The sequence below is a fragment of the Vipera berus genome (genome assembly GCF_964194415.1).
Source record: "Vipera berus genome assembly, chromosome: Z".
NCBI classification, from domain to species: Eukaryota; Metazoa; Chordata; class Lepidosauria; order Squamata; family Viperidae; genus Vipera; species Vipera berus.
In genome coordinates this window covers 121,659,827-121,686,681 of record NC_138205.1, presented here as the reverse complement: position 1 = coordinate 121,686,681, position 26,855 = coordinate 121,659,827, and the positions used below count along the sequence as shown (strand labels likewise).

The following is a 26,855-nucleotide window of genomic DNA, read 5'->3' as shown; positions in this document are numbered from 1 at the left end:
GCCATTGTAACTTTGAATGGTCACTAAATGAACTGTTGTAAGTCTAGGACTACCTGTAGCCTTATGTAGAGAATCCTGCAATAGTCCAAGTGTGAGATGATCGGGGCTTAAGTGACTGAGTAGAGGGAGATTATATTACAGGAACATTCCATTAAAAGTACAGGATTTGAAGGCACATGTTAATGCTGTACTATTAACTGGGAACCTGGCTGAATAAGCAGCCAAGAGTCGGTCCTGCCTTTTAGGACTGTAGCATAGATTTGAAGTTTATGGTGAGATTTAGAATATACAGGGAGGTCCGAGTCACACGGATTAGAAACCCCTTAAACTAAGCACATCTTTGACAGCAGTTTCATGAACCAGGAGAAAATGTAGCTCTTTCTCAATTGGTGTTACTTGCCTGCCTACAATGTTCCGAATCCCAGTGCGCCCTTCAAATGCACGTCTCTCCCTAGCCCTATTGGCTTTCCCTTCACTGCTTTTTTTTTTGTTCCTTGGAGTCTGATCTTCATGTCTAATCTCCACCCACATATATTTTTTGCTAGTCTTGTGCATTCTGCTTAATTAAGAGTCGTTCTGATTCCCGTGTGGCCCAGGTTTTTTCAGGCTGAACGTTATGCTGGCAAAGAAGAGGGGGTGGAAGAAACATACTGAGAATTATTTTTTTTTTAAAAAAAGGATCACACTGGTGCTTTAAACATTTGTGTTTACGATATAAATTTAGATCTGGGTAAGCTTCACACAGCATTAATGATACTCATTAAAAAGATTTGTGATATTCTTGGTTGACATTTTGTGTTTGGGACAGATGCTTGACAACAACATGTATCTGACTAGCATCAGTTATGAAAGTCCACATATCCCTGAATCTTTTATGATATTGATTTAAAATATTTTCAAGGCAATATATATGAAATAACCTAGTGATACAGTGGGAATAAGTATGATTTGCCAGTACAGAAAGAAATGGAGCAATATCACAAGGCTGTTGGTGTAAATTAGATCCAGTTAAGTCTTAGTTTTTTTTTCCTGACTTCGTACCTTTAATTTTTTTTTTGGTTAATTTTTTTTATTTCTTTTATACATTCTGACCCTCCAAAAGGAATAGCAAGATTTTTTTTATTTTAATTCCATTTATATCCCGCCCTTCTCCGAAGACTCAGGGCGGCTTACAAGCTTAGCAGTAGCCTTCATTCTATGTATATGCCTGCTTATTAGGGCTTTCACACACACCCCAAGCGGCATTATTACAAAGTCAGCTTAATTGCCCCCAACAATCTGGGTCCTCATTTTACCTACCTCGGAAGGATGGAAGGCTGAGTCAACCTTGAGCCTGGTGGGTCTCGAACCTGCACTAATGGCAGGCAGCTGGTGTTACTTAAGGAGGCATTAGCCCACTGCTCCACCAAGGCTCTGTAGATATACATACCAGAGAAAAAATAAATTATATTCAGATCTATGGGAAATTCTGAGATATCCACCCTCATTATGGTTCTTAGCTGAGATGCAACTTTTACAACAATGTTCAAGCTGACTCTTAGCTAATAATTTTCACTTTGAATAAAACTCAAATAGCACTTCTTGTTTTAAATTTGTGGCTTTTAAGACTCCAAGTCTTCATTCCATATATTGTTTTCCCCTACTTCTCTGCTTTGCTTTGCTGTGTGTAACCATTTATTCACTACATTAGTAATGAATAAAACAGCTGAGCCACCACACAAGCACATACATGTTCCAAAATTTCCCAAATGTATTATTTATTTTTCATGTTCATTGTAGAACATTCATTGGCCACTGATCCAGTGGTAGTAATGACTGAGAAAATCAGGGACCTTGAAAGATTAATGGGAAAGGCAGTAAACCAGGACAGAGTAATAGGACAATGCAATTGTATTTTTTTCTGAATTGGGTGTTTTAATCTCTACTTTAGACAGTAACTAACTGAATGATGCTTGGGAGCAACAATAACAGATTACATTTTCTGACTCTGGAGATAGCTACTTTATTGCTGGTTTGATCAGCTGATAGAATAGCATACTCTAGATGAATTGAACGTATATACCACATCCAACTCCTTAATGCTATAATCCGAAGCTGGACTAGTTCATGAAGGTTTTAATCTCCATTACTGACTTTAAGAGGTGAGAAAAATGGGAGCCAGAATCAAGGGTTTTGGGCACTTGGACCTTCCAGTAAAATTGGTGCTACATCAAGGTTGTATTAATTCTAAGTTGCTATGGGTAGGCAAAATCTTGAGAAGAAGTCCAGGTACTTTGTCATAAGTGCTGATAGCCAGGAGATTTATGACAGAGGGAGACTGAAGGGACTCGCCTTTGGTACTCACGTTTTGTCATCTAGGGGAGGATGAAAGGGGAAGAAATTGGAATGGTGTTCTACTATAGGTGGTCCTTGACTTACAGCCATTCGTTTAGCAACCATTTGAATTACAACAGTACTGAAAAGAAGAGACATCAACTGGCACTTACAACTGTCATAGAATCCCCACAATTTTGTGATCAATATTTGGGCATTTGGCAAACAACATGATCACCATTTGTGACCTTCCCAGCTGGCTTCCAAAAAGTCAATGGAGGTAGCTGGATTTGCTTAACAACCTAATGATTCACTTAACAACAGCAGTGATTTGCTTAACAACTGTGCCAAAAATGTCATAAAATTAGGCACAACTGCCTAGCTTAGCAACAAGCTACTTGGTTCCAATTGTGTTGAATCTGTAATTGTCCTGCTTTCCTAATTTTTTACCTTTATTTTTGGATATAGATATTTCTGACATGGGAAAATTTCAGGAAGACACAAAACATAATTGAATTATGATTTCTCAAGTCTGAGTGATATTTACCCTCTACTTTTCCATTCAGGGACTCCATCATTGGCTTGTTAACTTTATAGCACAGTCGCTTCCCTTCACTCCAAAACTGCCAACATGTTTCCAGATATAGAGTGTGAGATCCTGTGCATGAAACTGTTGAGATCAGATTGAAGTCAATTTAGACACCTTTGTAGTTACTTGTTCTTGTTTTTTGTAGGCAAAGGGATATTGCATATAACACTCCTATTAAAATATTGAGAACAAGTTTTATATACTGTAAGGACATTATATAGGAGAGCACTAAGTATGGATTTAAACACAGAGTTCCTTGAAACCAATCTATTAATCTGTGTTGTTCAATACTAACTCAAGGGAGCATGTCCTTTATTACGGGAATTCAGTGTATCAGTCAACTGAAATTATTCATCTCCCATTCTTATTTCATCTGATAGTATCTGCACATGTATTATTTTGCAACCATGCACTGATTGAACACCATTTGTGCTATACCCCATTTTAAGAAAGTGGAGCAGTTGTTGCAATGTTAAAGGGTTTCGGTATATGAGCTTTGACTCTCTTTTGCATTTTTAATTGGCTGGTTTGTATTAAGCTCCTGGAATATATTATGGTGACTTTTTTTTCTGCCCTTGTTGCTCTTGTCTATCTGTTATATATTTATTTCAAGTACTTCACACTTTAATGACAGATGTTCTTTCTTTCCTGTGCTTTGAGGGTGCAATGAACCCTGAAAAAGGCTTCTTGGTGGCTTCAAGAAGTCAGAAGCTTTTGAGCTGTCAATCTGAACCAGCTTTTCATTAATTCTCGTTGGATGTGGTGTCTGGGGCCCAGTTTCTGTCTTTGCTGCAGTAAGAACTCACAGCAGATTAATTGATTGGCAATATGGACACGAAGGAAGTATTAATTGGTTAGAATACTTCAAGTATCCAGCAGGCTTGACCTGATCACTAGACACAGAGGAATTGATGAATTATGGAGAGGAGACAAGGAGGGGAGTGATGAATTAAAAGCCTAATCCTCAAGAGAAGGATGAAGAAATTGTGTTGGGAGACCACAACCAGAAGCACAGCAGTCCTATTCTACAATATATAGGTACTGAAAGCATCTTGCACTCAGAATGAAGTTACTTGGATATCACTACACCATTTGGTGGTTCCAGAGCAGGTGTGAAAACAGCTCTTCCTAAAACTAACAAGAGACTAAATAGGTGTTATAAAGTTTAATCTTGAGACTAGCATTCTTCAAAAGACTTTATTAGTAACTTGGGTAAAACATTGAATGGAAATCTCTTAGATTTGCAGATAATACAGAATTTATTGTGATATGGTCTATAAAAGTCAGACAGGAAATTCAGAATTACAGGATTGGGAACTGGGCTCAAAATAAAAACATAATCTAGTAGAAATAACTAAAAAAATCCTGCACTTAGGAGAAATAAATCAAACAACATAAATTTTGTGGGATATCTGCGTATCAATAGTATGTGTGGAAAAGATTTTGCAACTGATCTTTTCCACTCTAAACTAAATGAATCAACATTGTACCATGTCTTCCAGAAAAATAATTTCTATTTTTTATGTTGCATCAAGAGATGTTTCCAAATCATGGGAGGATGGAATAATTTCCTTCTATTTTCTATTAGTTAAAAAGCATTTTGTCTACAGTGTCCAGTTCTAGGCAATGTATGTTCAGATAAGCTGGAAGGGGCAAAGATAGGTAATAAAGTTAATTGATAGACTGGAAAGTTAAATCCCACAAGGACAATTGATAGTATGGGACATGTTTAGTTATGGGGAAGGGGGGAAGACAGAAAGCGGCTATGCAGATAGACCTCAACTTACAACCATTTGTTTAATGACCAAAGTTACAACAGAACTGAAAAAAGGGACTTTCCTTGTACTTTTGAATGTTAGAGCATCCTCACATTCAAGTGATAAAAATTTGAGCACTTGGTAACTGGCATGTATTGACAATATTTGCAGCAACCTGGGCTCATATGATCATATGATTCTGACAAGCAAAGTCAATGGGGGAAAACTGGATTCGTTTAACAAATAATTAACATTCATTTAACTGTTTCCTTAATAACCATGGCAAAAAAAGATCCTAAAATTGGGCAAGACTTACTTAACTTTATTTAGCAATGGAAATTCTGGCCTTAATTGTAGTTGCACTATGCATTGTAGTTTTTGACTCTACCCAGTTCCACAAATGTATTGTTGAAACCAGTACAACTAAAATGTACCTGCTTATATTTGCCATCATGCAGAGCTTTATGGGAAAAAATTAGAGCGTGGCTTAAGAGTATTTCACAAGGGCTTTGAAATGGCAATACCAGATGTATTGCTCAGATTGTGGAAACTGGGCCTATACTGTGTTTCTTCAAGTGCTCTTCACCATCTGTTCTGTTGTGTGCAGAGTTGCACTCCTTTCTGTTTTCAGCAGGCTGCTTTCATAATATTTAGAGCTTATGCTACAATACATTGGGATTTTTGCCTAGAAATTAAAGCAATTTTTTTGCCTAGAAATTAAAAAAAATTAAGCAAGAACCATAATATAGGTCACCTCTGATAAACTTAGATAATTTGAGTTGCCCTCAGAGAAGAACAGAAACTTTATTGTCACTTTAAAAGTACACTAATCAGCATACATTAAAATGAAATTTTATTGCATTCAGCTCTCAGAAAAATACCATTATGCATATACCCGCACACACAAATATATATGGCACAGAGAAACTACAAACTACAGTCTAGTTTGAATGTATACATGGCAGAAAAAAAGAATCCTGCAAATCTGTTCTCTTTGCCCTTTTCTTTATTTCAAAGATTTACCAGTTTTCTGGTAAGACTATGAATTTTGGGGGTCAACAATATTCAATAGCAGTGGCATGTTGAAACTAAAGAGTTTATGAATGTGTCACAAATCACCAGGAATTAAACAGGGACCTGGATGAGTAATGAAATTGTATCTTTATATGATAAGGAATTGTTGAATTACCTGCCACACTAAAGCAATGTTTCCCCAACTTACTAAATTATGCCAAAAAAGGGTAAAAGTGATTTTTCTTAACAAACCTATTACCCATCACAATGGGGATATTTAAATTAACTTAAGATTGCCACATAGGGAAAATATATATTCAAAAATTTCCCAAAGTATTCCTGATAAGATGACAATTGATGAAATTTGAGTCAGTTTTACTTCTACTTAGATTAGTTCCTGCAGTTTCCTTGGCAGTTTTTCAGAAGTGGATTGCCATTATACTTACCTCTAAGGCTGGAAGAGAATGACTATCCTAAGATCATCCAACTCGCTTTGCACCTAAGTTGGACTAGAACTCATGGTCTCCTAGTTTCTAGCCTGATGCCTTAAAGCACCAGACCAAACTATCTGTAATGTGATTTAGGTACATACAATTCGGTACTGGGTTATGACAGTCACTTACATCTACAAGAATTTGGAAATTTTAGGGTGGAAATATGTAATTTGAATATTCATCTTGCCATTTTCCTTTTCATTAAAGGGTTTTCTTCTATAGGCCTGGCAAAGTGTCTATCGGAAAACTTTGTGCAATGGTCAGTGATTTTGCCTAGCTGTCTGTGTGAGTATACTCATACACTAAGAGATGGAATTGACCTGAGAAGGCGTTTGAAACAACCACACCAAGGAAAAAGGCTTCCTTAGTACTTTGTATAAGGATGCCTTCTTATGTCAGTATGTTTCAAATGCCTTCTACAAGCTTGTTCTTCTGCAATCTGCACAAATTTTACAGAACAGTGGAGAAAGTTTTTAAAATAAATAGTATTAACTTGCTGTACATTAATCATGTTGCCTATTCAATAATCATCTGTCATCAGCTGACCATTCAACAGTGGATATGTCTCTGTTTGTTTGGTGGTCCTTTAAAAAGGAAATTATTTTTTTGTTCTTTCATTCATCATAGCTGTCTTTGTAATTTGACTAACGAATTAATACTCCTCTCCCTTGGTTTAAAAGAATATGTCATTCACAAATTTTAGGTTTCCAGCAAAACTACAGGCAAAGTCTGTTTGCAGATGATAATCTTGCTACCAACTTCCTATTGTTATAACACAATAATCCAAGGCTTAAGTTATGATGGCTGTCTTATTAAATAATCTGATTGAGGGCCTGTTCACTTGCAAACTGTTTCTTGGTTACATTTCTGCCCAGACAGTCCTGCCTCATGTTTTGCTTTATCGTGATAGTTTTTCTTCCACTTGTCAGCTTTTGCTATGAGACTTGGTTCCTGGAGCCTTCTTCCTTCCATGGCAATTTTGCCAAAATTTCAAAATGATTGAGCTTACCCGACCTTTGTAAGTGTCTGACCCCAAAATCAAGAATAACACATGGTGAGTCTTCCAATCTCAGTTCTTTATTGTTTCTACACCTATAGACAGAATCTTGCCAGACTAAAGCATTCCGCTATCTGCATATACTATAAACTCTGGGAACTATTATGGAGAGTTTGTCTTCACCCTCTTTCTCTCACACAAAATATCTGATCTGCATTGCCTCTTATTCCTTTGGAGTGCAACCCATTAGTTCTACCACACTACAAGTTGTCCATGTGTATATTTCTTGGACTGTTTTCCTTGGTCCCTCTGGAAATGAATGATGAATTCTACGGATCCTCAGTCTGAATTAGCAGGACAATTATTAAATTCTCGATTGTTGCATGTTTCATAACAATATCCTGTTTCATTTCTTCTTGCTAAACAATCTTTTTTAAAAAAATTGAGTAAATGTATTGTGCAAGAAATGATTTGGTGCTACATTTGTATCCATCTTCTCTATTTAATCATATATTGTTTAGTTTTAGTTGCTAGGAATCCAATAAAAAAACACATTTATTTTGTGCACCAATGACTTTGGCAACGTGATTGTCATATAAAAGTGCTCAGCAAATGAGGTTGTTCTGCCTTAATGTGGTTAAAAAGGGCCAGAACAAATGTTCCAGAGATGACTGTATGAATGATTAGAAAAATTAAACACCTCCCATTGTGAGGAAAATAAAGATATTAGGAGGCAAACTATCATGATTGTAGGATGCCATGCAAACATTTCCATGAATCTTTTAGTTACACAAATAGATCTATTTTTTTCTTCTGTGACTTGTCTTTATTGCACATTAAAAATTATATGAAGCAAAAATGGGTTATGCTCCCATCAGAATTGTCTATTCTAGGGTCATATAATAATATCACACAGAATGGCAAATATAATCACTTAGGGTCTGACTTCTAAAGGGGCTTAAATGTTTACAGTTGGCAAAATAGCAGATATATGAAAAGATAAGTTAAGAACCCAAGTGTTCTTTTTCCTTTTCAAGCCACTTTTGGGTATTTTTCATTCTTGTCAAATTGGTTTCGCTTATATTTTTTCCCTTTTGCTAACATGCATGCATGTATACAAGTGTACACAAACACAAACACGTGTGTGTACAGGTGGTAAATACTATGCTGCACTGCACTGCACTATTACATAATATAAATATAGATTTCAATACTAATTAGGTTAAAGTCAAAAATGTATTGTACAACACAAACTTTGTTGTAATCTGCAGCATTCCTTTCCAATATTATACTCAATTTCATAGGAAAAAGTCAAGTAATTTTATTCTTGTCACACTTATATTTTGAATTCTAATTGATAATACTCTGAGTATTAGAAATAAAGATAACAATATTCTAAGTTATCTAGAGAATAGAATGTCCATAATTTTAATTAATACTGTGCAAATATAATTGTATTGTAACAGTCTGTATTAATATTTACAATACAGTAATAAAAACGGCGGAAAAATCAGTCCACTCTGCCATGGGAATTCCAGCTGTTGCAGCTGGAATCTCAATCTCTCTGTGTTGCTATCCTTATAATGGGTTCTTCAAATACCTATGGTTGAAAATAAAATTAGCTATACAAGTGGTCCCAATCTTTCTGGTTTGGTGGCCCAGCGCAGGGGTTGGGGAAAGGGAATGGTTGTTTGCAAATGGCAGGTGTGCACACATAGGTACATTTGTGAAGATTTGTGCACTTGCACAAGCATCCGCTGCTTGCACAAGTGTTCGCTGCTCAGAGGTAGAATTTCACGCACATGCACAAGTGCCCACTGTTCATGCAAGTGGAGCTTCACATGTAATTGCACATTCTCCCACTGCTTGTGCGGCCCAGTTCCGAACAGGCCATGGCCCAATAGTGGGCTGTGGCTTGGGGACCCCTGAGCTACACTATGTTGTAGAAAATTCTTCAATCTAGCAGATTTTAAATAGCAGATTCTCCTTTTCCTCCTTCACACAAATTCTCTGGAAGAACCACTGTATTGGATGCTCATGAGTATTTAAGACATGGACTAAAATCTTCCTTGATTTTAATCACAGGTTATATTTGTGGTTTCAGACATTTGGGAGTTGAAATTCCTTTATATGCCACCTAATTTTAAAAATTTAGGGATACATGGAATACTCTGGTGTTGATTTTTGAACTAAACAAGTCACAGAAAGTTGCTCCACATATTTGATTTTTTTCAGCCTGGTTTGATGCCTTCCCAGTTTTCCTTTTCCACTCCTGCTGTTTCATCCCTGCAAATAATCAGTCATATGAGCAATCTCATCTGCAGCGAGAATCCATGCAGCGAGAAGGATAAACAGCACAACAGAATGTGATCAATCAGATTTGGCTCCATAATGATTTCATAGTAGAGAAGGAAGGCAATGGGAATGTATTAACTGAAAAAAAACATCCAAAAAGAGAGTGATCTTTGGAAATTAACAAAAAGATTCAAATAGTTTTGGCTTATTTTATAAAATAAATCTGTACCCTATGTGATTGTTTTTCTTAGTTACTCCTTAAATTGTGGAAACTGAGTATATTTACAACTTTTAGTATGAGAATTTTGGGTTTCTTCCACTACCTTCCATTATACATTTAACAGATAATATGCATAGCAATAATGCTATCATTTATTAGCTTGTGAAAGCATCCTGTTAAAATTGGGCTTAAGTCCCATCTCACTATTCTGTTTTCAGATAGTCAACAAAAGCCAATATGCAGAATATTCATAATGTTCTCCTTCAACTACCTTTGGAAGGGATATTGACTTTGGCAGTGGTGCATTGATTATGACGGCTAATCTTGCATGATGTTATCCTCTACGAATGGATTTGAACTCCTTAAAATGTTGTCCATGTGAGTGACAATTGCTACATCTTGTAGCAACTTCCATGACTTAATTGTATCTATTAAGAGGTTCTTTCTTACAGCCAATCTTACACCGTTCATCTTCATCGGATGAATTATTTGATCTAAAAGGCAGAAAAACATCATCCTATCATTTTATTTCATCTCATAGAAAATGTTACAAAAGAGGTGCACTGCAAACTCTTATGGAAATAAAGAACATTCCTTGATTTAAGTGGACAGGAATCCTGATTATAGCTACCTTGAAGCAGAAATCAATGTCAGGTTAGACATTATGGGATTTATTTATGATATATATCTCTGCCCCAATCCTTAATCAGACTGTAGCTGACATTTCTAGCTTATTTCTAGATAAACTAGAGAACTTTAGCTATTATATGGACAGGATATACTATAGGCAGCCATGTTGTGGCAAGCATGCTGCTTGAACTATGTTTGAGGAAGGATAACGCCACATGTTCTAGCAAATAGACAGCACAAGGATCAAGCTGTACTCTCTGGAAAATAAATAAATAAATAGTATTTGTATTTGCAGGTGGTAATAGTTAAAATGTGTTAATAAGGGAACCAATGCAATCTTTATTGCAAAGAAAATATTTCTAAACATGTTGATTCTGAAACACACCCCTGTATTGGACATTAAGAAATTTCAAGCTGGCTGCTCACTTATCCCATATTAATATAACACTCTGCCATTGGTAATTCTAGCAGGTAAATATCTGCAAATCTTACAGTGTCTTTCCCCTTGTGATCTGAGTTTGAGTTAGTGGAACATGCATTATTCCTCCTTTTATTGCAAAATTAAAACTATTGATGTCACATCTATCAGCAAGAATAAATTGGGAATGGCCAATCATAAGACAGTGTTTAAGCAACTCTTTGGAAATGTACTCATCTACTATATAATTTTTAACAGTGAACCCACTGTAATTGTCCTCAAAATGTTAGAAAAATATGTATTAGGTCAATCATGGAAGGCTCATGTGCACGTAAAAGGTTTATAATGTTATAAAATGTTTGCATTATTTCTGATAAACAGAATTAAAACTTAGGGTAAAATGTGTCGTCTTTTATGAGATAAGCTTTTATTACAGTTTTTAGTAATTTATATTTACCCAAAATTTAATGCTGCAATCCTACATTCGCCTGCTGGTAAATAGGGCTTATTTCCAAGTAGGCATATATTGAGCTCTTCTGCATACGATGGAAAAAACTTCCAAATACCAAACTGAAATTGTATATTATAATTTTCAATCTAAGTTACCAAAAGACTGAAGGAACTCCTTGTTCAAAAAAGTGAATTATCACAATGATTTTCTCAACAGTTCCCTAAACATACCAGTAAGCATAATTTAAAAAGGCATTTAACTTGTGCTTTCTACTCCAAGCTTTTTTTATTTTAAAAAAAATCTATGTAATTATTCATGGCTCTTTTATATTCATGTTATGCTTGATTAATAAAGCACAAACTTACAAATTAAAGATAATATTGCAGTCATTTCTCCGTGGGTTGTGAAGGCGGAGGTTTATGCATCTATCTGAAGAAAGATGTGCAATCAACATTTCTCCTTAGAGTTTTAATAATTGTGATGATGGAAGAAGACACTTCAGACTTTTTTTTTAGTCTGTCTTTCATGTGTTAATGCACCTTTCAAAACTCAGATGCCCAATAGCATTCAACAATCCATGGATAAAATACTTTTTTTTAATAATTTGGTGCAGCAGGTGACAGGTGATGCTCTGCTGGTTGGCAGATGTTTACTACACGAGCTGAGAAGTGGCTAAATCTTTTGGGAAAATAAAAGATAAAATAGAATATATGCCTACAGCATATACCATTCTGGGGACAGCTGGGAATCCCTGTCCTCTGTCAGGAATGGGAAAGGAAAGTGCCTTTTATTCTTCCTTTTTCTCATACAGTGATATCTGCTGACAGCCTTCCCATAGAGTACACTTTTTAATAATTCAAGATAGCTTTGTAAACCAGTTGTACCTTAGGCTCTGTGAACTTATCCTTTAGAAAGATGAGTAATAGGTGTAAAATACCTCCTAACAATTGCAAAACAAAGTATATTTGTTTTCAACTTTTATTGGAGACATCTGCAAGAATACCAAACCTGTGAACCAGAAAGATGTTTAAATGAAATGCAAAACTTAATTTATTTTTATTAGACTTGTATGTCACCCAAATAAAAGCTAAAATAACTAACATTTCTTCATGCTCTTACAAACCTTCCTTGCACATATGTCAGAGTGCAGGCTGATATTAAAGCAGGTTCCATATTCGTGTAATCCAACCTGCACACCACAACTATTATACCGCAAACATTGGTTGTGCTTTTTGAATGCTATTTAAATCTTCAGACCATTGTTTGAATATTGGCTTCAAGTTTTTCTTTCATTTTGTGTGATATGCTTACTACAAGTGCTAGTCTTTCTGTGTTTTATTTTTTTATGCTATTGCATTTTATTAAGTCACCTTGACTGACTTTTGCCTTAAAAGGAATCTGATAAATATTTAAAATAATTATTTATTCAGGAATTGCATGTATTATAATGTTAGACATATAGTAAAGTAACAGCAGTCACCTGTGATATACCAACTTGAGGGCTAGATTGGGTTCACCTTCCCTTTTCCCAAAGAAGAGAAATTGATGGGATCTACTATGTTTGAGGAGACAGTTGTATATATTAATATCAAGACCCTTCTCTTGTGTGGCATAGAAATATATTCAGCTTCATCTTAATTTCAAAATATTAACAAAGAACAATAATTGAATTATTACCTACTGTAGACAATACATTTGGATAATCATATCCCAACGATGATATGCAAATGCCCACTCTTCCCTAGCATGCAATTACCTCATTCCTTTTGTGTGTGCAAGCTATTAAGGAAAGTGAAAAATATGCCAAGAAGTTGCAGCATATGTAATTTTCAACGTCTGAATTAAATGATACAATTTATGACCACTCAAGTCAGTCAAGATATGAAGAATATAAACTGTGATTTTATATTTTAGCCTGTGGGAAACAACTAGTCATAGTTTTCCAGTACTGATAGTCACCCGTCGCTAAATGGTTGAAAGTAGATATTGTTGCTAAGGGACTAGTCACTTCATGAGAGAGGCTGATTTGAATTATATGGGCAAATTCAAATGGTTAGAACATTCCAGGTAGTAAGAATGACAAGAAACAGAAAAAAAATCCAAGATTCTATGCTTAAATGGGAAACCCGCCTAGATAGGCTCCTTTCAAATCAGACTGAAACAATATTATTGGAATTCTAAGCAATTCAGCATTGTCCTGGATCTTCTAAAGATAGGCATTTGAATATGCCCTAAATCAGCATGTCAAACTGCCGGCCTGTGGGCCAGATGCATCATGCCAAAACCATGCCCACCCCATTGCTGGCAATGGGAAAAAAGTTGTGATGTCGTGCGACGTCATGTGACGTCGCGGGTTTGACATGCCTGCCCTAAATTATTTCCTTCTACATTAGTAACACAATATTCCCAAGAGTACTGTATCTAATAATGGATAGTATGTGATACTTGTGTCTACAGAATGTTTATGTTCATTTTGATGTAGATGTTAATCTGCGAGGAATCCATCATATATTATTTAATTCCCGTAAGCCTAATATATATTTTGACATATATCAATGTAATTGATTTTTGTCTTCCCCAATTTCTATTCTTTACTTGTTAAGAATAAATTGTCAAATGAAAAGACATTTTTTCTTTTTTTCTTGTACTTATTACTAGGCTACTTGTAAAATGTTGATATTATCATACTACCATATGATTGAGTATTCAGGAAATAAATACACAAAGAATATAAAGGAATCCACTTTAACTGCTTTGCAAGACTAATAATGAAATGTGCAAACCAAGCATTTTATATATGTCACAAACAATGTGCAGAAAAATACATAGTGGTTAATACATTTGAAGCTTTTTGAAACAATTCTTTAATTACTAGAAGGTTGCATTTAAGCTTATATAAAACAGTTGAGATAGTGGGTTGAATACTCCAATCGCTGCTGCTACAGGTCTTCTGCAGGTTTCAATGGAGCTTGCAAGGTAAAAGAGAGAAGATACCATAATAGTGGTTGGTGAATATTCATGTAAGCCCCAATGAAACTGATGAATTGTGCCCAAGAACTGCATTGTATAATTTAATTCACAAATTGCTGTGCTCTTCCTGGAAATGTATAGACATATACTTTGGAATGAAATTCACAATAAATGCCAGTAGCACTAAAACAAATAGCTAGCATACTGTACAGTAACTGAAGTGTATTTTTTTACTTCACATTTCAAATGAATGTAGACATGTCCCAAAAGCCAGTTCCATTCTCTTGAATCAACACATGCTAGGCACATGGAAATGTCTTAAAAACATTACTCATGTGCAAAGAATCAACCGAGAGAGGAAACTTAAATGTTTCCTTTTTAAGTATGTTTTATGGGGCATTTTCAAATTATTTTACAGAGGCAGCAGTATTTACTTTCAAGAAATATACGGTAAATGATAAAGAAATATAAGTGATAAAGAATAGAAAATTAGAAGGGAAAGCAGGTAATTTCAGGTTTATAATTATTCTGCAAATTCAAGAATATATCGAAGAACTTGCTATAGTTTAAAATACAATAACAATGCTAGCAATTCAATCAGATAAGAAGCAGTTAGAATAATCTTCTTAAGATCTTTAAAACAGCGTACAGTGTTTGGTTGTTTAAAAAGATAATGTTAAGTTATAAAAATAGAAAGAAAATCAACAAGGTCAGCAGAGGGCTTTTAAAAATCTGTTGAGGTTAAATTATTCTGCCTCCTTTCTTCTCATTAGGGCAGCAACACACAATAAAAGTTTGTTGTGCTTTTAGAAACTTGGGCTCTTGCTAACTTGACCAACATTTCCTCCATAGCTGTTATAACCATGCAGGTCCCTGAACTGAGTTTAAGATTTGCTTCTATTCATTACAGAAAGTTGAAGAAAAATGAGCTTGCTAACACACAGCACGAAAGGCATAGTTTCTTTATATATAAACTGAACTTATGTTTGTGAAAACATGAGGGATTATACTATGGGCTTGCTTTCTAAAAGCAGTCTCACAATGCTTTTAAAAGTAAATCTCCTCCACCCCAGTTTATAGTTTTGGAAAAGTTGCAAAAATTTAAGAGAATGCCATGTTGCTCGAGATGCACTGAATGCACTGCTTATCTACAACAGTGTATATTTTCTATTAGCAAGATGTGCATGTGCTTTCCAAGTGTGAAATTTAGGACTTCATTTATGTACAAGAAGTAGGGGGATTGTTCTTGTCACTTAAGGTCTTGGTGTATTATTATTTCTGATTATCCTAACAAGAATAATATACAGATTCTTGGTTGAATTTAACCTGGCAATAGAGATATGTAAAGGACCAATCAAGATGAGGTTACAATAGCAGACACACAATCAGGTCACATTTCCAACAACATTCACAGGGACCAGGAATAATGAAAGAGAGAGACCACCCAGCCACAGTGAGAACCTCCAATTAACCGACCACGGGCTGCTCACTGTGGAAGTGCCTTGAGTATTGCGTTCACTTCTTCTGCAACTGCTGTCAGGGCAAACTCAAACTGTTCCTGTGGACAGAACATTCAGAGTTGATATTCTGCAGTGTTTCTAGAAATTCTCATGAAAACAATCAGGACCTGGCAGTTTGATTATTATTATTTTAAATGTCAGGGTTAGTTTAGTGAGCAATCTTCCATATTGCTTGATCATTGTTATTAAAAGTGACCTTAACTGAAACACACTATTTAATACTGCGAATTGTACTGATGTGAAAAGATTGTGAACAATAAATAATATATGAAATTCCTGTCAGTATGAAGTGGATAACTGAAAAGCAAGATATGGAAAATAGGTGTCAAATCTGTTTCCTAGATCTTTCTCTCTCTGTGTGTCATAAATTCTTAAAAATATGAGGCATACTTTCTGAGTTTAATACTTGAATCCTTAGTCTTGGACTCCCAGTTTCTTTCCAGGCAGATACAGATACCTGTATTCTTGACTTAAATAGTGGCACTATTTTATTTAATCATGTATTTCTGATTATAAATTACTCAGAAGGATTTCAGAAGGCTGGAACATTGCTCCAATTTTTATGGTTTAACTCCCAGACTTGTACTTATACATTCAATTTCATGAGGTATCTGGATTTATTGCTTGAGTCAATAATGATGGAATTAAGTTGTGGATTAACCAATATGTTAACCATCCATGTTTTTGGGCCATCTTCAAAAATATGGTTTATTCTGGTATAGCATTTTGTTTCTGCCATGTGAAAAATGATCAAATATTATACCCTCAATCCTAAATTTTTGAAACTTCACTATTTTTTTTAGTTAGAGGCACATTTTGAGTGGGCATATAAATTTTCTAGAGATTCATAGGACAGGAAAAAATACACTGCTCATATTCTTCCAATCTACTATCATACCTCTACTTCCAAAATGTAAAATTCTTCCCTAATGAAAGAATTAATTTTATACACACAGCATTGCACTTATTTATCTGAAACCTGGCAATCTTATTCTACTCAGAAAATTGTATTATGTTTGAAATTATTTATGCAAAAATAAAATAGGTACAATTACTTTAAAAATAAGATAGTAAACATAAATAAAAATATTTGTCAAATGAAGTTTTAAATTTAGACTGAAATTGAGCTGGTTGATAACTGACATATAGCTGAATTTTTATAGTTGGTAACTTCTTGTTGATAAAATTAAAATGGATTAAAAGAAATTTGAGTACACGTTAAATGTTTTTAACAATGGAAAGCAGCTCCCCAGAGTCCTATATAAGGAGATGGCTATAGAAACTCAGTAAGTGGTGGTTTGTTGGCTTTCAAGGTGGTAACAGTATGATAATGTGGCATCAAATTGCTTGCAACTTTTAGCAAATACATAGATTCTCTTCAGGTGGATATGTCTCCAAGATGCTTCAGGTCTGCCCATTGCTGCTAATTCCATTAACCTTGCTGCTGGTTGTTTTCCTCTTGTTTTTTTCTTTCACAGCATTACAGATTTCTAGCTCTTTGCATATTGCGTTGAGCCTGGTCATTTATCCTCTGAGTAAGAACTTGGGGTTGATTTCTTAGTTGATGCATTTGTTCGTTTTCTTGGCTATCCACTGTATGATATTCTCAGGAGTCTTCTTCATCACCAATGTTTAAAAGTACCAATGCTTTTCTATACTGCTTCTTCAAAGTCTAACTTTTAACTTCCATAAACTGTTACAGAGAAAACTACTGCATGCAGAAACCTTGTTTTGTAAGTATGGATAATCCTGGCATCTGAATATATCTTGTAAGGCCTTCAGGGTTCCTCTACCAAATGGTAGTCTGTGGTGTATTACTTTATTGTTAGTTCCTTTTCTGCTGTTAATTGATTTTAAAAGGAAGAAGCTACCCATCATTTCAGTATCTTTATTGTTCATTCTAAGGCTAGTTGCTACATCTGCTGCCCTGTTCTTTTTTATATTTAATCTTAGATCCACTTTTTCACTGCACCTTTTGACTTTCATTACTACAGCTTGCAGATCATTTGCATTTTCAGCTATCAGAGTAGTGTCAATCGGCATAGGACAAATTGATGGTATTTCTTCCCTCATTTTTAACAAGTGGTAATGAGCAAAGTTCTGTATTAACTTCACTTTCCAGTACAAGAGCTTCCTATAAGTAGAAAATATTTTTAAGCTACGTTGGATATTGACAACTATCCTATGCAATATTTCAATATACCCCTTTCATCTTCATTTATCACCTTTAAATCAGTGTTCTTTAGCACAGGGGTTCCCAACCTCCAGTCCGTGGACCAGTACCGGGCCACGGCTTGCAAGCAACCGGGTCACACAAACAAGCAGAGCCCCATCTGTGGGATGCAGGCAGCACACAAAACCACGTCCTCCCTGGTCTGTGGAAAAACCTTTCTCCTCAAAACTGGTCCATGAAGCAGAGCAAAGGTTGGGGACCTCTGCTTTAGCTTACCAATTTAAGGGAACTTCCTTCTGACTTCAGAGATTTTTGGAAGACTTTTTTTTCTTGTCTATTTCCAATTTCAGTATCTTTTTTAAATACAAGTTTTATTGGTTTTTTAATATTTACATATAAATGTATTTGTGAAACAATATAGTGGTTGGGTAGTTAAAATAAAAAATAACCAGTTGTAAATAGTTCAGGTTACATCAACAGAGATACCCTCTCTAATTCCCTTAGTGATTACATAGTCAAAATAAACAAGTTAGTATATTTCTAGTTATAGCCCAGTAAAATAAAATTCAAGATATATTTTCAGTAATACATATCAATATCCTGTTTTAAAATTTTATCTAATTGCAATAGGATATTCTAGAATAGCCTATAGTATATAGAAGAAAGCTTAATTTTGGGTAACCCACAATTCCCTATTTCAATAAAGAATAGTTCTTTTGTCTACAAAACTTATATTGATCATTACAAAACATTCTTATGTTTTACCATTAAAGTCTAGTTTTCATCTTAAAATTCTAGATTCTATACTATAGTTCAAAAATAGCCACTGAATATTCTATAAATCATCTTAATCATACATCAATTAACATACTATCTTTTGATATGTCATTCCAAATTCTATAATATGATTCAGAGTTATATTTCTTTTACAGATCTAAAAGCTAAATGTAAAATCAGTGATTTTTTTTTGAGATTCCCCTTGATCCTAGAAAGATATTTTTATAGTCTATCTTTAGGAATCCCAAAAGAGAAACAAGTTCAGTTTTTCAACTCTTGGCTTCCTTTTGTGCCAATCATACTTCGCTCTTGGTATCTTTAAATTCTCAAATGTATCTTCCTTTCTTCCTATACCCCTTATTTGAATCCAGGGAGCGTATCCAAATGTCAGTTTTGCAAGGAAGATGTCCCCTTTGTAACCATTGTATTTTTGCTTTGATAGTTCAGTTTTTGGTGGTTGATATAATATAGTTGTCATTAAATCAGTCAAGTCTTTTTGAACTTCCAATTCTATCTGGGTTAGGTAGAAAGTAGTAGCTGGTATTATGGTTGTCATTGGATTAATTGAATTCTCAATATAGTATATTTGGAGGCCTTTAGTGTCTTCACTCTTGATGTTGCTTTGTTCAGGTGCTGTTGTTTTTTGGCTTGTAAGTTTTGTAGTTACCATTAAAGTTTGGACTTTAAGGTTTTCTGTAGGTTGCTTTTGTTGTTCTTTAAAATCTCTTATTTTGATGTTAGTTTCCACTTCTTCTATTTGGTTTTGGGTTATTTTTTCCTCATTTAAATTCAGTTTGATTTGGTGGCTTTAACTTGTCAGATTTTTCTTACAGTTTGGCTTTAATTTGCTATGTCATTGCCAAGATTGTGTCCAGTATCAGTTTATAATCAGGTGGTGGGATGTATTCATCCATTTTGTTGTTGTTTGCAGTTAAATCTTCCATGGAGGCTGTTTTAATAATAGTCAAAGATTTTCCACCTCCTGGAGAGTTGTAATCAGTGCCAGGTGTTCTCACACTTATCTTCAACAGCTTTGTTATTCAGTCAGCTCTCACAACAGAAAAAGGAAGTTTACTTGCTGTACCAGGTTATGCCACAAGATTTCATCAATAACATATAACATACAATGTAAGAGGTTTTTTTTCTTTTTCTTTTTCCAAATTAATATAGAACTTTTGTAAAATTAGTCCAAATTTTTTCTTTAATTCACAGTTTAGAGAGAAAATGGGATAGTGAATCTCCAGTAACAAAAATAAGCTTTTTAGTAGATACAGATGAAAATGCTTAAATTCTTTGCTGAATTAATTGAATTTCTTTTGTAACTTTGAGGCTTTAAGATTTGTTCCCAAAGTAGATATTTGCCATTTTCTCAAAACAAGGGGAAGGTGATTTTCAGGAAAGTCCCACAGGAAGATGATTAAGGAAAAAGGAAAGGTAAAAGCTCACCTAGGTCCTCCAGATTGCTTCTTAGTGCAAGGTAGTATTTTTGGCTTTCAGCAGGGAGCGGCTTAGTGATCGGCCATTTTTATGGCCGGTCTCTTCTTCTTCGGGCCAAAGGAGATGATCCTGGATTCCAACGGAGGGCTGCCGCCCTTCCGCGATCACAGGAAAGTCCTCCTCTCAGTAATCGCCCCTCCAGGGCGATTTTTGACCCTTTTCAGGGTCCTCCAAAGGAGAAAGAAACAGACGGCAGGAAGCAGACTGTCCCTGCGCGTCCAGAAGCGCAGCACGCAAACTGGAAGCCCAATTTCAGTATCTTTATAGATTATTTTTTGTTTACTTGTTTGTATTCTGTCTTTATTATTTTTTAAAATAACTCAAGGCAGTGAGCTTATCCAACATCCCTTCTTCCTCCTATTTTCCCCACAACAACAATCCCGTCAGGTGAGTTGGGTTGAAAGAGAATGACTGGCTCAAGGTTACCCAGGAGACTTTATGGCTAAGGGTTTACAGATATTGTTGTAATACTGCTTCTTGTCTCTTTCAACAGCTCTCAGAGATTATTAGATATTTTTCTTTCTTGGCTATGGCTTCTTTTTATTGTCAGTTTCCCCTGTTTGTTCTAATAGTGAGATGCTTTCCACTGATTCTGGATCTTCAGCAGAATTTTTTAAATATTCATCCTTAACAGCTTCTTTCAGTTCATTGCACAGTTCATCTGGTTTCCTATCCATTATGTTCAAAAGCGATTCTTTATATTCTCCTTAAAATGATGGAAGCATGCTGAAGATCATATTATGGTTGACTAACTTTTCTTCTTTGGCTTAACTTGGAGCTTGCATATGAACAGTTTATGTTCTGTTTCATAGATGGCTCCTGGCTAGCTCTATCACTAACTAGTTTGGTTTTTAGCTTTTTTATTATGCTTTTATTATTTTTATAACTCAAGGCAGCAAACATACCTAATTCTCTTTCTTCCTATTTTCCCCATAACCACAAGTCTGTGAGGTGAGTTGGGCTGAGAGTGTGTGACTTGCCCAAAGACACCCAGCTGACTTTGATGCCTAAGGAAGGACTAGAACTCATAGTCTCCTGGTTTCTAGCCTGTGGCTTTAACCATTAGATGACCAAACTGTTTTGTCACAAGCAATTGCCTTGGAGCTTACAGATGTCTGGGAAGAGAAAAGCTGCAATTTAGTAGGAGAGACAAGCTGTTTAGCAATTCATCTGCTGAGCTTGTAGTCTCTCCTTAACTTCATTAATTCTCTAAGACATTCTTGGAAATATAGTGAAGGTAACAACATATATTTGCCACGAACTTTGCAGAATGCCATTGAGAAATGGACATTTGTCTAAAAAGAAAAAAGTATATATATAAACACATATATGTATGTGTATGTACACACATACACACACACAGTACAACATACATATATGTTTATATATCCCTGTCTCTATATCTGTATCATCTGTCTATACCAGCCACAATGAAGGATAGACACTGTATTCGATATCTATATTTTTAAGAAACTAGGAAAGGAAAATTTTGCCTTTTGTCATATCAAGAAGCTAGAGAGCCTCTGAGATGGTCATTTCCTGGATTCTATACTTGTCTCATTCCATTACTATATTACTAACTGTCTTATGTGATATAAATAATTTTGCCCAAATTCTAACTACTGCACAAATATATAAGTAACTTGAATCTAATCCTTTACTTTTCTATACAGAACTCCAGAGACAGTAAGGGAGAGAAGAATCTGGGGGGAAAAAGCAAACAAAGCAAATAAAAAGAGCAGGAAGCTTTCTGCTGCAGAGCAAGGAGGATGAAAAAAAGTGGTAGAAAAATAATTTTTTTGGTTTTTTTTCTCCGTGGATGAAAAAATATATGTTTAGAATTGTATGGTCTGATGGGAACACATTTGACTTTAAATATTAACTAAATGTTTGAAGAAAGGGAAATTTAAAGCGAGAAAACTAATTTATTTTAGATATTTTGGTGGTTTGGACTATATAATTCATTTCATTGTATGTTTCACTGTGGAAGAAAGAGGGAGTCAAATCAGTTACTTTGTTTAAAAACAATCTGTAATCTAGAACAGAGGTCCCCAACCTTTTGGGCACCAGGGACCGGTTCCATGGAGGGAGGTTTTTCCGCGGACCGGAGGGTGCATAGTTATGTGTGCTGCCTGCATCCCACGGATGGGGCTTTGCTTGTTTGTGCGGACCAGCTATTGGCATGCTGCGGCCCAGTACTGGTCCATGGACCAGGGGTTGGGGACCCCTGATCTAGAAACTGGACTTGTTCTGGTAATCCTTAATTTATGACCATAATTGAGCCCAGAATTATGGTCACAATCATGCTAGTCACTAAGCAGGTCACCATATGACAATGCCCAATTTTATGAGTTTTGCAGTGGTGTTAAGTGAATACCATGATCATTAATCTACCGTGTTTCGCCAAAAATAAGACTGGGTCTTATTTATTTATTTTTGTCTCCAACTGCCCAGCTAGCCCACTTCTTTTGCGGCTGAAGGAGAATCTTCATTCTGCAGCTGGGAATGGAGCTCCGACCTGCATTTTGCAGTCAGGCCTTTCTGTACGGTGACCAATCATCCTCCTTTAGGTAGGACAGTCTTTCTTTTGTAAGTTCTGTCCTATCTTGAAAAGTGGCCTCCTACATGTCCTCCTTTTCAATATTTGAAGACTAATCTGTAAATCTCTGTATTCGATTGATGCCGATCCGATCCATTGCGTGTGATGTGATGTATTTGTAATTGACATGACGATTTGTCAAGGGTCAGTACAGTGCAGCGAGACGCAATTATGAGAGGCATGCACTCCGCACAGAATTGTTTTGAGAGAGTGCGCTGCGCGCAAGTGGCTTTATTTCTTACCAAAAAACTACACGGCCCACATGCACGCATTACATTCATTTCTTTCTCAGTGAATATTCAACCATACACAGGTGAGCACAATAATTCACGTTTTATTAATTCATTATCTATTTAATAATTTCCAAATATGTATAATTTTATTTCCAAGTTTATTCGCTTATGTTATTGTTTCAGTTTTAATAATTAATTTTATTTATTCATAATGAATGTGCTTGCATCGTTCATGTAGCTCTATATTTTATTTTAAATTTTAAATTTTATTTAGGGATGGAAAAATCAAAAAAGAGGAATGCCATTTCAACAATAAATTGAATAAAGAATTTCCATTCCTCATATCAAAGAAGGATAACATTGTTTTCCGCAATATTTGCAGCAGAGAATTTTGTATCGCAGTTGGGGGCAGAGCAGCTATTACAAAACACTTGACCACCAAGAAACATAAGCAATCATCAGATGCATCTGCTTCCAGTTGTAAAGTAACAAGTTTTTTTAAAACTTCAAATTATTCTGAAGATGAAAAACAGTTAGCTGCAATGGAGGGAACATTTGCATTTCATACCCTAATTCACAATCAAAGTTTTTGTAGTATGGATTGTACAACTAAATTATTGAAAAAGTTTCACGATGCTAAATTTTCATGCGTCAGGACAAAATGCGAGGCTATTATTAAATCAGTATTTAAAAATTACTGTGACAAAATATTTACAGAAGACTTGGAAACGGCAGCATTTGTAACGGTTTTATCTGATGCATCCAATCATAATGAAACTACATTGTATCCAATACTAGTAAGATATTTTAATGTTACCAAAGGCATTCAAGTAAAAAATTTAATTTTAGAATCCATTGAGGGCGAAACTGCTGAAATTTTGTCAAACCATCTATACAGAGTAATAAATGAAAACAATTTAAAATCCAAAGTTGTTGCACTAACAGCTGATAATACAAACACAAATTTTTGTGGGCAAAGACGCAAAGGAGTGAATAATGTGTATGTAAAATTACAAGATTTACTCCAAAAGAAAATACTAGGAATAGGTTGTAATGCTCATATTTTGTTAAATGCAATCAACACGGCGTCATGTGCCATGTCAATTGATGTAGAAGTAATAATACCGGTAACTACAATTTATTTGTATTTTACTCATTTTACCGTTCGTGTGGTTACTTTAAAACAATTTTGTGAAGAAGCAAATGTTCAATACAAAAAACTTTTAAGATATTCAAAAGTTAGATGGCTTGCTCTAATACCTGCTATAGAGCGTTTTCTACAATTATTTGAGCCTCTCTTCATATTTTTTAAGTTTAGACAAATGTCCTAAAATCCTGGAATCGTTTTTCAATAATGAAATATCTGAGATATTAATGTATTTTGTACATAACCAAGCATCTATTTTTCACAAAACGATTCAAAAGATTGAAGGTGAACACATTTCAGCTACAGAAGTTAGTCTTATTTTGAATGACTTTATCCTTCAATATAAAACTCAATTTGAAGAAGAATTTCTTCCTTTAGTTATAAAAAGAAAATTGTCAGACTTAGAAGAATCAAATCCAGGCATAATGGAAAAGTTTATCAAAGAAACGCAGAATTTTTACCAAACATGTTTTCAATATATCAAAGAATGGTCTGAAACAAACATCACAGGAAATAACAGTTTTCAATGGTGTTTTTTTTTGGCTTCATTGCAAGTATATTGGACAGATATTGAATCTTGTCTCGAGTTTTTATCTGAAGAAATGCCAGACATTAAAATAGATGACAATTGTCTCTTTGAAGAAATTAGAAGATTGAATGTATTTTTAAATTCTGAAAAATTAATACAATGGGAAAATAAATCGGCTGAAATTGATAAAAGATGGGTGGAAATATTCAGCCATTTCAAAAATGAACATATTCCATGTGAAAATTTATTTATTCTTGTTCAATTTACATTGTGCTGCCCTGGAACTAATGCAGTAGTTGAAAGGATTTTTCAATTGCTAATGATTTTTGGAAAAGTGAGAAATCGAGATTGAACGTTGATACTCTAGCTGCAGCACTTGCTGTAAAATTCAATATGAAGGATATTTCTTGTTCAGATATTTCCAATATATTGTTAGAAGATGATACATTGACAAAAAATGTTCATTCAATGGAAAAGTACTCATTTAAATAATAATTAATAGGCATGTAAGGATAATTACAATATAAAATGTTATTGTTACAAATGTTTTTTCTTATGTATTCATCATATTATAGTGTATTCTGTATTATTGTTGCAATGAATAAAATGTTTCTTTTATTTATGATATTTTTTTTCTTCAATTTATTTGTGTCCTTCTCATTGTAAAAAAGTTGGTCACCTTACTTTCCAGAAGGCCTCTGTGGCTGATTCAATCCATAGCTTGGTTCTCAGCTGCAGAGGCCTTGCAGAACCGAGCTATGGATTGAATCCATAGCTCAGTTCTCAGCTGCACTGTCCTTCTGGAAAGTCCTGTGACTGAGAAATGCAGGCCTGGCTGAAGAAGAGGCCTCAGAAGAAGAGGTGGGCCGGTGAGGAGAGACCTGGCTGCAAGGTAAGAGGGTGCAGGATTGCATGGGGCAACTCCACACCCCCACCCCAATTTGATTTTAGCTAGGGCTTATTTTGGGGGTAGGCCTTACTTTGGGGAAAACACGGTAACACCATGGTTGTTAGGTGAGTCCATTATACTCAAAGAGTGTTTTTTGCCAGCTGGCAAAAAAATGTAAATTGCAGGGTGGGCCCTAACTATCAGAAATTGGAAACCAGGTCATAAGGGGCTCTGGGAAGGTCTGTTGTAACTTGAATGGTCGCTAAGTGACTGGTTGTAAGTTGAGGACTACATGTAACTCTCAAATAAGTGAGTGAAAAGGAAGCTGAGGAGGCAGATACATTCTATCCAACACTTTTTTCTTGGTGAACTGTTTATAAATGCACATATAATGAATATATTCTGTCTCTAAAAATGAAAATCTAGTTTTGATGCAAGATTTCTCTTAAAAAAGCACTAATTTACCATTATTGTTAATGTTGGAAATAATTTTTATAGGTAGGAAAAATAAATGTAATTAAAAATTACATTTTAATTATATTTTAGTATATTATTTTTATGTCTTTGGTACAATTTAATTATCATTTTTATCTGGCTGGTAAAATTCCTATTAGTCCAATAATCAAATTATGAGATTCTATTCTGATTTAAACATTTTGATGTTCCTAAGACTTAGTATTTTTATCATGGAGATTTTATGGATAATTTATTGGAACACGAAATTTCTTTGACCTACTTTCTTCAAATGTACCAAATATTCTTGACTAATTATCTGTTTCTAGCTTATGGCAGGGGTGGGCAACTGTATCCCCTTTATGCCTATGGACTTCAACTCCCAGAATTCCTGAACTAGTTGGTTCATGAATTCTGGGAGTAAAGTCCACAGGTTGTAAAGGGGCCATAATTGTCTACCCCATGGCTTATAGGGACATTTTTTGAATGTACGTGATATAAATGAGTAGTTGTCTTAGGTATTGTTTTATTTATTAATCTAAAGATTTATTTGATTTCATATTAACAACAATAAGAATTTTACCAAAACCAAGAATAGGTTATTTGTATTATAAAAAAAATCTACAAATATTTAACCACATACAATTTAATGATAGTTATTCCCAAATAGCTATTCATAGAATTTGTGTATTAGTATTTAAAATCTAAGTGATTGTACCTTTGTCTGGACCATTCCAGATCTTTGATCTCTCAAATGCTCCAGAGTAGCAGCAATATCAATTTCTTTAGCACCTGTAAAGTATGGGAAAAAACCAGAAATATCAACTGAGCTGTGTTTAAAGCAATGATCATACATGCTGCATCTGTCCATTTTCTACTGGTTTCTCTTT

General features: G+C 34.9%; 1 protein-coding gene across 1 annotated transcript in view; it reads right to left on the bottom strand.

Moving 5' to 3' along the window:
- Positions 1–15,474: 15,474 nt before the first annotated feature.
- Positions 15,475–26,855, bottom strand: part of LOC308679046 (receptor-type tyrosine-protein phosphatase N2-like) — a gene marked incomplete at its 5' end in the record, with an annotated part of 141,992 nt that continues 130,611 nt past the window's right edge. Inside the window, 2 exons of the mRNA XM_081346281.1 lie at positions 15,475–15,706; positions 26,684–26,757. Coding sequence (XP_081202407.1) covers positions 15,635–15,706; positions 26,684–26,757 — 146 coding nt within the window. The 3' untranslated portion in view covers positions 15,475–15,634. The remainder of the gene's footprint in view (positions 15,707–26,683; positions 26,758–26,855) is intronic.